Source organism: Temnothorax nylanderi, unplaced genomic scaffold, assembly GCF_030848795.1.
Source record: "Temnothorax nylanderi isolate EJ_2023f unplaced genomic scaffold, tnyl_v1.0 TNYL_tig0024_pilon, whole genome shotgun sequence".
NCBI classification, from domain to species: domain Eukaryota; kingdom Metazoa; phylum Arthropoda; class Insecta; order Hymenoptera; family Formicidae; genus Temnothorax; species Temnothorax nylanderi.
The window spans coordinates 1,326,586-1,340,033 of NW_027249086.1; the positions used below are offsets into that span (position 1 = coordinate 1,326,586).

At 41.6% G+C, this 13,448-nt stretch overlaps 2 protein-coding genes across 10 annotated transcripts; both read left to right on the plus strand.

Annotated features, from left to right (window-relative positions):
* The first annotated feature begins 47 nt into the window (after positions 1-47).
* LOC139769759 (mitochondrial tRNA-specific 2-thiouridylase 1) lies at positions 48-4,112 on the plus strand. Of its 3 annotated transcripts, XM_071701093.1 has the most exons (9): positions 48-445; positions 1,211-1,943; positions 2,014-2,184; positions 2,303-2,468; positions 2,543-2,727; positions 2,811-3,037; positions 3,133-3,300; positions 3,382-3,603; positions 3,852-4,112. In XM_071701093.1, the coding sequence occupies exons 3-9, from the start codon at positions 2,103-2,105 to the stop codon at positions 4,026-4,028; spliced, it is 1,227 nt and encodes a 408-aa protein (XP_071557194.1). In that variant the 5' UTR covers positions 48-445; positions 1,211-1,943; positions 2,014-2,102; the 3' UTR covers positions 4,029-4,112. The 3 variants fall into 3 exon arrangements, with proteins under 3 accessions (XP_071557194.1, XP_071557196.1, XP_071557195.1); XM_071701095.1 differs by having other exon boundaries at positions 48-1,943; positions 2,811-3,011; positions 3,164-3,300; XM_071701094.1 differs by having other exon boundaries at positions 50-1,943; positions 3,888-4,112.
* Positions 4,113-4,704: 592 nt separating this feature from the next.
* LOC139769754 (neprilysin-4) lies at positions 4,705-12,966 on the plus strand. 7 transcript variants are annotated; one of them, XM_071701079.1, is made up of 17 exons: positions 4,705-4,847; positions 6,478-6,589; positions 6,680-6,888; positions 7,330-7,484; positions 7,737-7,907; positions 8,404-8,549; positions 8,720-8,931; positions 9,190-9,450; positions 9,544-9,746; positions 9,861-10,040; positions 10,144-10,355; positions 10,631-10,853; positions 11,034-11,210; positions 11,613-11,775; positions 11,930-12,139; positions 12,269-12,375; positions 12,454-12,966. In XM_071701079.1, exons 1-17 carry the CDS (start codon positions 4,742-4,744, stop codon positions 12,739-12,741), a joined length of 3,135 nt encoding a protein of 1,044 aa, XP_071557180.1. In that variant the 5' UTR covers positions 4,705-4,741; the 3' UTR covers positions 12,742-12,966. The 7 variants fall into 7 exon arrangements, with proteins under 7 accessions (XP_071557180.1, XP_071557181.1, XP_071557182.1 ...); XM_071701080.1 differs by having other exon boundaries at positions 12,466-12,966; XM_071701081.1 differs by having other exon boundaries at positions 8,404-8,530; positions 8,734-8,931.
* Positions 12,967-13,448: the final 482 nt, after the last annotated feature.

Here is a 13,448-nt window from a genome sequence, read left to right on the forward strand (position 1 = left end):
GCTGCTGCTGCTGCTTGCTGCTACCGGCTAGCGTCTCGCCGCCTCCCACGAGTCACGACTCGCGACGCCGCCAGCCGCCATCGGCCATCCGCAGCCATCCGCGACTCCCGCGACCGCCGCGACTGTCGCGGCGCGACGAGCGACGCCCGTTCACGCTTGTCCACGCTCGTCCTCGTCCAGGACCAGGACAGACGGTCACAGAGGGTCTCGTAGTCTCGTGTCTCGTCGGCGTCGCCAGAAACGGCAGCGGGCAGAAACGTTGAGAGACGGGCCGATCCACCGTCGATCGGAGCCAACGATGTCCGACGATGCGCGAGCGGATTGGAATTGATGAAAATTGAAATTGGAACGAGCGTGCTATTCCGAGCAATTCCGAGTTGCGAGTATCGCGAGCTCGTGATCGCGGCTTTCCAGACAGGAGTTGCGAATGTGCGTGCGCGTACGAGTAGGTACATACATAACATACGCGTTTGTCATCGCCGAACTCGATATCGTCCAGCGAAGCAATAAGCAATAAGAGACTAGACTCGAGCCAACGGGGTCGGGCCGGTCTTTCTCTTTCTTTCTGTCTCTCGTCTTCCCTTTTGTTCTCGCGAAGAGTTTCGCGTTCAAAACGGAGGAATCGATCGGAGAGCAGCTGGGAATAACGATCTCGCAAATTCAGTTACGGTCATCGTTTTTACATATACGCATGAAAATTACGAACGTACGGGCACTTGGCCCGTGCACGCGTGTTCTCGATATATTCACATTGGAATTTTAAATTTTGATCGCATCTCGCATCGCTCCTCGGTCTCGCGCGAGTCAAGGGGGCGCCAAGAGGACCATCGAAAAGACCTAAGCAACACGCCCGCGGCCCGGCCCTGAGTTGCCGTCGTTGCTCCGAGTTGCTCCGAGTTGCGCCGAGTGGCGCAGGGCGCAGAGAGAGGAGAGGCGTGCGCGATACGCGGAGTAGCTTCTAGCTTCCCTGCCCGCGACCCGCGACCGCAATTGAGCCATTGAGCCAACGGCTCACCCAGCTGTTCCAAGAGACGAGCAAACCCCCCCATTGTAATCTGGGTCATGGCAACTGCGCAAAATGTGGCAAAATGGCCCGCTGCCGCAACAGGATCGCGCGGCGCGCGGCGTTGCTCGCGAGAGCGTCGGTGACATTACAATTTTCGATACATGGCACACGAGGCCTCGTGGCACTCATGGCACTTTTCCTCAGGTTTCGCACTTTCGTCGCGTCGTCCACGTCCACGTCGCAGCTCGCAGCTCGCAGTTGCTTACGCTACGACGCGACACACGGACACAGACACGCGAGATGCACGATGCACCGCGCGTCGTAATTGCTGGACGTTTATCTGTCAATGAGCTTGACTGGTCGCTGATCTGAGAGAGCCACGCGTGGATTGGCCGACGGACTTTGCTCGGCGACTCATGGCGACCAATGACGACTCAGGCGCGAGCTTCGAATCACTCGTCAAGTCGTCTCACAATCAGAACAGTCTCAGAACTCTCGCGAGTTCTTGTGAGTCCTGAATGTCCTGATTCCTGAGTCCTAAGTGCCCCTGAGCACTCTTGATCTTGATAAGCGACCGAGATCATTGTTCGACGTGACTAATTTCTTTAAAGAGTAGCGTGTCGCCCGAGGATAGGGTTGCGAGGTCTTGGTCACGATCTCGACAGTCTTGACTTCGACCTTCGACTGCCCACACTGCCCACAGTGCCCACTGCTCAGTGCTCGACACGAAAGTTGGAGAATAAACTCGAGAGAGATATACGAGAGAGGATTTTGTTCCTCATCTTCCTTTCCTCTCTCTTCTTTCATTTTCCTTTGTATTCCAAGATTTTGCCACGTGACCAACGTGTCCAATGTGACCATGTGCTGTGCACAGTGCACGACTGCACAGTAGTACAGTCAGCAGTGACACTAGTGGCAGGTGGCAGTCAGTGCAATGGTATGTATGTACGTCTGTGGCAGTTGGCAGTCCATAATAATGTTCTTATCACGTCATCTCTTTCATGTAGGGTCATTAGGTTATTAATACGCTATAAAGAGAGTTTACGGAAAAAAAACCTATTCGATATACTTGATGAATTGAATTGTTCCACGGACTATGGAGACGATCAGAAATGTTGTTGTGGGAGTGTCTGGCGGTGTCGACAGTGCCGTGGCGGCTCTTCTACTTAAAAACAAAGGTAAGAATGAAGAATAAGCTTAATAATGTAGCTTTACCTCTTTCATTAATATATTGTAGATTAATATAATTCCAGAATAGACCTTGAAATAGATATATGTCTTTTTTTTCTTTTTAAGGATTCAACGTCACTGGAGTATTTATGAAAAACTGGGACATTAGAGATGAAACGGGAAGGTGCGCGGTCGAGAGAGATTACGACGATGCTCGATGGATCTGCGACAAATTAAAAATCCCTTTGATACAAGTCGACTTTGTCAAAGAATATTGGAACGAGGTCTTTAGGTACATTTTGGACATTTTGGCACGCACGAACGAGGACAGCCTCATTTTTACTCATCTCTAATTTTTTTTTTCAGTGATCTGGTGGAAAAGTATCAGAATGGTTATACTCCAAATCCAGATATTTTGTGCAACAAGAACATCAAGTTTGATAAATTCTTCCATCTCGCGCGTAATAGATTTCAAGCGGATGCAATTGCAACGGGTCATTACGCTAAAACGAGCTTTGGACCTTATCTAGAGAATTATGAAGCGAACACCAGCAAGTATCCTATATCAAGTGAAATTAATTAAATATTCCTTAATGCAACTTAATGATAGCGTGCGACTATTATAATTCTGTAGACGTGTGCTTGTTACAGGCACAGGATAGCAATAAGGATCAAACTTTCTTCTTGAGCCAAGTACCGCAACAAACTTTGAGACGTTGCATGTTTCCTCTTGGAAATTACTTGAAAAGTCACGTAAAGATGATGGCCGTACAAATAGGATTGCGCCAGATAGCACGAAAGAAGGAAAGCATGGGTATTTGTTTCGTGGGAAAACGTGAGTTTCAAGATTTTATTTCAGAGGTAAAAGAGATACGTTTCTCCCCATTTAACGCCGCGTGCTTCCGACAAGATAAAACAAGATGATGACGATGACAATTATTTTATAACGGTTGCAGTATATAAAAGATAAACCTGGTGATTATATAGATTTGGATAGTGGACTGCCGATAGGTAGACATGATGGCATTCACAAACGGACGATAGGGCAAGGGTGTAAAATTGCCGGCTGTCTCAAGCCCTATTACGTGTTTAGCAAGGATCAGGAGTCTAATACCATTATGGTGGTATGTGACAGAAAATCGGAATTATAACATTTTATTGAAAATAAATTAAAACTTGCTAATAGTATTCTTCTTACGACGTAGGTAGGTGGCACAACTCACCCAGCGTTATACACCGACTTTCTGATAACGCGGGAGATTCATTGGATCAACGAGGAGCCGCGCGAATTGAACAATGGCGTGTTGACCTGTGACTTCCGCTTTCAACATAGAAATCCGTTGATCGCATGCAGAGTGTACAAGATGTCCAGCGGTCGCTTATTTATTCGTCTTGACGCACCTTTACGAGCGATTACAAAGGGGCAGGTAATTTATAGCGAATAATGAAACGGTGCTCATACACTTACATGTCTGTTAACATTCGACATTTTACGCACGATAACACTAAAGTTGTCACAAAATGGTTATTTACTCATTTAATCACGCTTTATTTCAACAATTGTAACAACATGCGTTGTCATTTGTTCTTATTGTTAGTTATCGTTTAATTCTACGCGTCAGTTTGCGACCGATTTTATATATCGACTAATTTTTACACACACATATGTATATAGTATATGCACACATGTGTGCATATGTATAAATTTCAGTACGCCGTTTTATACTCTGGAGAGGAATGTCTGGGCAGCTCAGTGATATCGTATACAGGACCATCCTATTTTGCACTTAATCGGCAAAACTGTATAAATGATGCTCGTAGCCACAATTTGATAGCATCTCTTAGAGTTTAAATGTATCGGTGTGTATAAGTACACATACAATTTTTATAAGCTTTAATTAATAAAATTGTTTCAATAAAATTATTTAAAGATTTATCAATTTGCATCAAATACGATAATTTTTTTACCATTTTCGTTCAAACACCAATTCTCTCCGTGACATATGTCTCGCATGTTCCACAAATTAAAAGTCACATCCACATGCTTTACTCAGTTTTTTAATACACGCGTGTGTACACATATTGCAGTAATTTGAAGCTTGAAACTTTCAACGTGCTCCGAGATCGAGATGCGCTCAAATTTCTGTCTAGAATCTAGTCTATTATATATGAGTCAAGTCGTAGTTGCCGCTTTTCAATTTTTTCAAGTGATATTTGTCGTAGCATACTTCTCGGCACTCTCTCTTCAGATCACTCATGTGTATTAGTAAAACTATAAAAAGTAGTTTTAAATTTGAAGAAAATTCAAGCGAATTTTATGCCGTGCAGAGCGCCATTAAGAAAAATGGCTTTAGAAATGAAAGAGAGGAAAAGAAAGACAATTTAATTCGTAGCATCGAGTGTAATTAGAATCTCATAAATCTTATATCTCTCGTATCTTATATCTCGTCGAACAATTTCAGATTTCAATGACAGAAATTATCATGAATGCCACTTATGTATCATCATCGAGACATTAACTGCGTGTCCGCAGTTCTGTCACGGACGGACGGGACTTTAATAACGATGAAGGTCATCCCACGGAAGATGAGCATAAACGATTGCAATAGATTTCGTTGGAACATCTTACCCAGCTACGATGATTACCCCGTCGAAAAGGAGAGTAATGAAAGTTAGTAGGCGACAGCGAAAATAGGACGATTCCAATTCTAATTCCAATCTAAATTCCGAGGGACAATTTTTAATTGAAATTTAAATCAAACCAAAAAAAAGTGTATCCCGTCATCAATGTTATCGGCATTGTGTCTCGTATGTGCATTTCTGTATTATTTTTACATATCGTACGAATAATGTGTATAAAAATAATACGTTGGAAGATATTATTACAAGTTAGAATGGAGAATGATCGGTGCGCGACAACGAGATGGACTCGATAACGATAGGGTCACGCATAGAATGTGAAATATGACGTATCGTGTTATTGAACGATAACTGCAAGTTATTAGGGTCGATTGACGAGTAACTCGACATAAGGAGCGCGTGTAAAATGTGTGTGTGTGTGTGTCTCTCTCTCTCTCTCTCTCTCTCTCTCTACGTGTGCGTGCCGCGTACAAAGCCGTGTCTCTCCGACTTGGTTGCTACTCTCGCGATTGGCGTCACGAGTCGCGACTCACAACACGGGCATGGGGCATGGGCGACCTTACGTATGTAAATTATTCCCGCACAGATACTGCCTGGTAGAGATTCGCTCTCGCAACTCGCAATAATACGTAGGCAGTCGCGCTGACTCGCGCACTCGACGAGCTAATACTCGTGCTCCGGTCCGGGAACGGGCACCTAATAATCTGTCCAGTCGACATTCGACTTTGGCGCGCATTTAACGTCTCGTTTGTCAGTCGCTGATTTCGGATAAAGTTTCGTGCTTACGTATTGTAAGAGTACATATGTTGTCGTTCAGAATTTGTGCTCGTAATTGATAGTGGATAAGCAATCGTATATCGTTCACGAGAGTAAGTTGAACAATTGGATATACATATACTAGGTAGGTACATCGCGAGGATTCGGCAGGCTCGTATATATACCCTCTCCGCATTGGCAGACTTTCCGATTTCGTTCTCTCCAGAGTATAATTTTTTCTCTGAAAATCTATAAAAGCATGTACAGTGTTGGCCAATTTGCTATTAAGAAATGAGCCGAATAGAAAGTCTAATAATTCGAGTCTGCCATAAAGTTATAAGAATATAAGCGCAATATAATGGGTTTCCTTTTCCTCTTTCTTTTTTATACTTCCTCTGACTTGTGAGAGGCTCTCGCTGAATTCGGTCGAATTCAGTTGGGAGTGGTTCAACAGCTATTCTATTCCATAATTTATAGGAAAGCATTTTTAAATCTTTTTATTACCATCAACATCCAATTGTTATTATTATTAATATATAATATCGGGAGCAAAAATTCTGCGGAGAATAACTGCAGAACCATTATATTGCATACCATTGAACTGTTGAGCTTCAATTTGTTTTATTTATACAGATTAGAAATATTTTGTTGTATTCCGTTGTATTCGCGTACACGCGTATTCACACGGACTCATTTCTCGCCATCCTTTGGTACAAAACGTGTTTAGTAAAGATGCAATAGAAATGGGTGAAATTTATTCTACCCTACGGGGTGTCTATACTAAAAAATGTTAAATGTTTTCATATCTCTCTCTCTCTCTCTTTCTCCTCCAGCAAATGGCATGTGATATTACACTAGTGACTAGATTAATCTTGTCCAACTGAGGCGCGTTCAATTGTTTTCAGAGAAAATGCTAAGTGGCAGTAACTTGAATCGATTTAGCGACGATGACTTTTTCAATGGTGGACCGTGTCCGTCGTGCAGATTGGCCATCAATAAGGAAACCGGTAGACTCAAGTGTGTGACAAGTTTCATGTTTATTTTCGCTACAACAAGTATAGTTGTCGCATTTTTAACGAGTGAACCTTTTGCAAAACCCATTGTCAGATGGTGTACTGGCGGAAGTGAAGCGCGGCGTTTTCGTATCAAACTGATGCTCCTCATACCTGCCGTGTTGCTGCCGATCACTATAGTGTTTATCGCTCTGTCGCGATTTCAAGCGACAACCAAAGCCTCCGACTCACGCGCGGTTTCCACTTTTTATGAGATGCCGGAACAGGATAAAGAAATAAAAATTGAGAATGACGTTTTCTGGAGTAAGTTCCTTAAAACTCTTAATTTCCATTGTTGTATTCCATTGTTCCATTGTTATAGATAGACATAACGATTTCTAGTTAACGCTTCCATTTCAATGATGGGCTCAAATCTACCAAATCTGTGATATATTACTTATATTTGTGCAGAGAGTAAATGGTATTTCGTAGTCTTACGTGTCAAGTAAAAGATATCGCGTTGCAAAGCTAAAAAAATTTTATCTGCACAGTCTCGTCCACTGTTTATCATTATATTGAATAATAGACATGAGCCAATTATATCAGAGTAATAATGTAAAAGAGTATACATCTTAAATCAAATCAAAATATATTGATTTTCTTGACGCATCGTAGAGAGATTGAAAAAAAAGTTGTCAAAACGTACTCTCTATACCGTACGTTTTTCAAGAACGCCCTTCAAGAACTGATTAATTACGTTATCAGCTACCAGTCGCAACGACGTAGAACATACGACGGAAGGAAGCGAAGAAGAGGATCGACTTTTGCTTCCCGATATGAAAACGAGTTACGTGCCTGTAGACACGCATCCTCCATTTCGATCGCAATCGCCCCACCGACGCAAACGAGACATCGACGGGGTACTTAATCTCCAAACAAATTCAGGGCTCAAGATACCAAATTTGGTTCTCTGATTAAAGAATAACCCTACTCTCTTTCCCCCTCTTCTATATATACGTTCCTTCTACCGTGTTTCATTTTCGCGCCTTGTCTCATTCTCTCTCTTCTCTTCCTGTTTTATCCCCCGTGTCCTTGCATCGTCTGCAATCATTATATCCACACACGCCACAAGTGGCAAGAAAATATCCCGAAGACGACACGATCCTTTTCAGGAGAATCACACGAGGGATGGTTTCGAATTGGACGATCGAGCAACGTCCTCGTCTCGTGCACATGTTCGTTTAGCTAACGGCAAATTGGCAGAATCAGATAGGAAAAATGATACATCGGAGAGATCCTTCTCGGCTTCAGACAGCGTGAGGTCGTACGTCGACAGAATCAAGGTACATAAGGCGGGTGATGCCCTGCTGATGATTATTAGGAAATTTAGCAAATCTATGCTTATCATTATCGGTAATTTTCACAGCTGTGAGAAATAAATTGTTCAAAACACTCAATGATATCTCAATAGTATTTGCAATATATATATATATATATATTGATGTAAATTCGGGTAACATTTTATGCTTTATATATTGGAAAAAGAATCCCTCGGCAACATCATCATTGCAACTTGCAATTATATTTTCTGCGGACTCGCGTTTGTCGCGATGTATCATCGAATACGCCCGACATCGCAAAAAAAGAGAAAGAGATTACAAAAGTATAATCTCTGCGCGCGTAGAGATAAAAATAAGTGGAATTGAACATTTACCTCTCGCTTCCTGTGCCATTTTAGTATACGACGGGATATACACAATCATAATCCAAAGATGTGCTTGCGTAAGTGATTAATTCGATCGAAGGATTCTCTCGATTGTGTCACTAAATTTTGCATAGGTGCAGAAGATTGGCGACACGATCGAAAGCAACAACGCGCGGGACGTCAATGAGGAAGACAATTTCTTAGGCGATTACTATCCGGAGGAAGAAGCTGGCGATACTTATGAAAGTAGTGGAATCAAGTGTAACTATCACTATTCCGAGTCAGTATTATAATACTTAAAAATCGATACGCGATTTATAATCTATGATTCAATGTTTTGATTCAAAATTCTTCTCGTCCAATTCGAATTCCAATTGAATCGTCAATCGTGATGAATTTTTCAATATATTCAGAAAGGAGGTTGAAGTGATGCCATTTAATAATTTTAAGATTCGCGGACGTAGGTGTTGAGAAACGATCGAAAGAGGGATCGGAGATGAGAGGAAAGACCCGTGGGGAGGAAGACTCCTTCTCCATTTCCATCAATGAAACGTGGTTGTCGGTGGTCGACGGACACGTTACGATCAAGGACGACCAAATGCCTGATCTTCGTACATTCTGGAAAGGCGAAGGAAACGCTACAAGTATCAGAGAGGCTCGAGGTGATATATATATATTATATATATCACCTCGAGCTATGATTTCTTTCTTTTGGTCTTTGACATTTCTCGCTGACGCGTTATAATAGTAGATATAAATTATTATAAATAGATGAAAGTATACTTTTGAAAATACCACTGTGTTTACCGCGATTTGTGCATCACTGATTCGCTGAAGAAAACAAAGTGAAAATATAGTACGCGCGTGAAAGGGAGTCAAAGTCAAAGATAAACTAAAGGAGTGTCGCTTGTCGAACGTAGCTCGAATAATGCTGAGGTACATGGATAAGGGCGTGGATCCGTGTCAGGATTTCTATCAGTACGCTTGCGGTAATTGGGCGAAACGTAATCCTATTCCGAAAGACAAAGCCGGCTACGATACTTTTGAGATGCTCAGAGAATCGCTGGATTCCGTACTGAGAGAATTGCTGGAGGATCCGATACCGCGCGACGCCGATGAGCTAGATGGCGACGATGCTACGGTAAAGGCGAAACATCTGTTTCAAAGCTGCATGAATTACGGTAAGTAGGTGCACTACCTTGGTAGTGTACCTTGGTAGACCAAGCTGATTATTATTCGTGCGAGCTTTTTGAACGTGGCAAGGATATGGCTAGAGATCTTGGAGGAACGTATGGAGCAACCACTCATCCGGCTTCTGGATGAACTTGGTGGCTGGCCGATTTTAAGGCCAGACTGGGATCCCGACAAATTCGACTGGCTCCTCTTGACCGCGCAACTTCGATTGTACAATAATGACGTACTGATCTCAGAATGGGTGGGTCCAGATATTAAAAACAGCGACAAGTACGTGATACAGGTAACAGAGGGTGACTCGTTGTATCGTGCCTTGGCCTCGACCTTGCCTTGCCTTGCCTATCATATCACAAAGAAACAAAGACATAAACATCTTGTTGAAACATCTCGTTCACAGTTTGATCAAACATCGCTCGGGCTTCCTACGAGAGATTATTTCCTTCAACCGTCTAACGCAATTTACCTAGAGGCCTACAAGGACTACTTGATGAGAATCGCAATCTTACTCGGCGCATCCCTAAGTAATGCGACGATTGATGCCGAAGAGCTGATTGAATTCGAAACGCAACTCGCATCGGTACGTACTGCATGCATTCTCACCATTTCTCTCGCACCATTGCATTTATTCATTTACGTTGTTTGCTTCAACAATACGATTATTTTGATCTCGAATCTCGTAGATTACATCGTCACCGGACGAAAGACGAAATTTTTCGGAACTTTACCGACGAATGAGTATAGGTGAACTGAGAGCACTCGTGCCGCAAATCGATTGGCGCCGTTATTTGTCGATCGTCTTGGCTCGACCGATACACTTTTCCGAGCCAGTTGTCGTCTTCGCGTTGCAATACATCCAAGATTTGGTTGTTTTACTTTCAAAGACGCAACCTAGGTGCATCATAGATTTTACATGTTGCAACTTTGGTCCTCTCTTCCTTCCTTCCTTCCTTCCTACATTTTGCATTTTTAATGCATATGGAGGGGTAAAAACCAGAGTGGTGTAAGTCAAATTTTTTTAAATATTTTCTGCAATTTATATATTGTCTAGATTGTCCATCTATGTGTGTGCACACGAGAAAATATTTAAAAAAATTTGACTTACATCACACTCTGGTTTTTTACCTCTCCATGTAAAGCAATCATTACGAGCAATCATTATTTTCGCAGAACAGTGGCAAATTATCTTTTATGGAGATTTGTGCGGCACAGAGTTAACAACTTGGACGATCGTTTCCAGGAGGTTAAGCAAAAATTTTACTACATTCTGTTCGGTAGAGAACAAGCGCCGTCAAGATGGAAAAACTGTGTAACTCAAGTCAATTCGAACATGGACATGGCCGTTGGTGCGATGTTTGTCAAAAAGCATTTCGATGAGAACAGTAAAAACGACGTAAGTATAATATATCTTAGCTCACTCTTGAGCTTGTGTACTGATGCGAGTTACAATTAGTGTAACTTTTGTAAAAGAAGGAGAAAAAGAGAAAAAGTAAAAATGGATGAATATTTATATCTTTATTGAATACGATTCGAGCCAGGGGAGACATGTTTTATTTGTTTATCGACATTGCAGACATTATCGATGACTCGAGAGATACAGCGATCCTTTAGAGAGCTGCTAGACAAAACCAGTTGGATCGACGACGAAACGAAGCGATTGGCGTCTGAAAAAGTAAACGCTATGTCGCTGAGAATTGGCTATCCAGATTTTATCCTACAGTCACATCTACTGAACGAGCGTTACAAAGATGTAATGTACCTTTATAAATATAAAAATTTGTACATATAATATCTGTTAAGACACATCCGCGTTATAGTTATAACGATATACGTAACGGAGGATAATTACAATGGAGAGATGAATTATTAATATAGAATTATTAATATTATTGATTTACTGTTTTTGCAACTTTTAATGAACTTTTAATTTTCAATAAACAAGTTTTTATTTTATTTTTTAACATTCTTATTCGATTGCTCGAAAATTGGCCGTCTGTCATTCTTAGCCGTTGCTTTCATTGAGCGTAATATATATATATATATATATAACGACAGACGGCCAATTTTCGAACAATCAAATAAGGATGTTAAAAAATAAAACAAAAAACTTGTTATATATATATTTTTTACAATTAATATTATCTTAACACAGGTTGTAATTCGACCAGACAAGTACTTTGAGAATATTTTAAATATCTTGCGACACTTGACCAGAGTCGAACAAGCTCGCCTTGGCAGAGCTGTCAATAAAACTTTGTGGAACACTGCGCCAGCGGTCGTAAACGCTTACTACAGTCGCAACAAAAATCAGATAAGTCAGTTTCAGACTGTCATTTAAGAGGAAGCATCTGCATTTCTATTTCTGTTTCTATTTCTATTTCTATATACTTTTTCTCTCGCAGTTTTGCGCTTTAAAAATTAGTTTCCCTAAACCGTTCTTGTAAAACCCTCTCTCATTTTGTCTTCCAGTGTTTCCAGCGGGCATACTACAGCCTCCTTTTTATCACAGATTTTTTCCGCGAAGTTTAAATTACGGCGGGATTGGTGTCGTGATCGGACACGAGATTACTCATGGATTTGACGATAAAGGTAGATTGTTCGATAAAGATGGGAATCTTCATAGGTGGTGGAAAGACGAAGCAATCGATGGTTTTCACCGGCGAGCGCAATGTCTCATTGGTACCTACGGAAAGATAAAATTTTCTCTCTTTGATCAATCGCAGCACGCAATAGATGTTATCGATCCACGTTACTAATAGGGAGCGTTCACTATTGCTCCATATAATCGAGCCGTCTTCCTTCTCGCAGATCAATACGCACGTTATACCGTGACGGAAGTTGGAATGCAGATAGACGGTGTTAATACGCAAGGGGAAAATATTGCTGATAATGGCGGCATTAAACAGGCCTTTAGAGTAATTTCGCAAGTTGTCCTCGCCTCTCCGACTCGAATCAAAGACTCTAGTTTCAACGATTGAAAAGTTTACAAAAAGTCTTCTTTACAGGCGTACGAGAGATGGCTGCGTTTGAACGAAAGGGAAGACGAGACCTTACCCGGAATGAATGCGACGGGTAAACAATTATTTTTTTTGAACTTTGCTCAAGTGTGGTGTGGTTCGATGCGTCCTGAAGCGACGAGAAATAAGTTGAAAACAGCTCTACATTCGCCCGGTAGATTTCGAGTGATCGGCACGCTCTCCAATTCGAAAGACTTTGCTCAGGTCTTTAATTGTCCTCTTGGTTCCCCCATGAATCCCGTGAGCAAATGCTCGGTGTGGTAAAACATGTGGCGAACTGTTCGCGCCGCGAACATGTACATAAACAATACATAGTTTGTGTGCATGTATCGATACGCTTTATTCCGATCATACTTGCTATTGCCGAGCACATTTTTTATTGTAAACGTATTGTTTATGTTTAAGCGTACTCTTTAAATTAAGATACCCAGTGGCCTCCTAGAAATGTATAAAATAATGGAGAAATACATATTTTTTTTAATGCGCTTATTGGACGCTTTGTATATTATTTCAAGATATCTTGCGCTGGCAGGGGGAAGAGAGAGAGAGAGAAGGGGAATCGTGGAACGTAACGCGGGCTTGCGACGTACTTTTTTTTGTAGAACTAAGGCCCAGTTTCACAAGTGTCGGTTAACTTTTAACCTTAGATTAACTCACTCTTCGTCTCCTTCTAACGTCCCCCTTAGAAAGAGACGAAGAGTGAGTTAATCTAAGATTTAAAATTAACTGACCCTTGTAAAACTGGGCCTAAGGGTCACCTTGACCAAGCTCCGATTAACTTAATCATTGATTAGTTCATTGGAAATGACCAATCGCATTTGCTCATGAAGCAGATTGACAAATGCGATTGCTATACCTGTAGCACAATTATATGTACGCATATATAATAAAATCGCGATTAGAGGACGACAATAATCGATTAACATACTCGATGAACGTTTGAAAAATTTTTTTGAAATTTTTGATTCGAA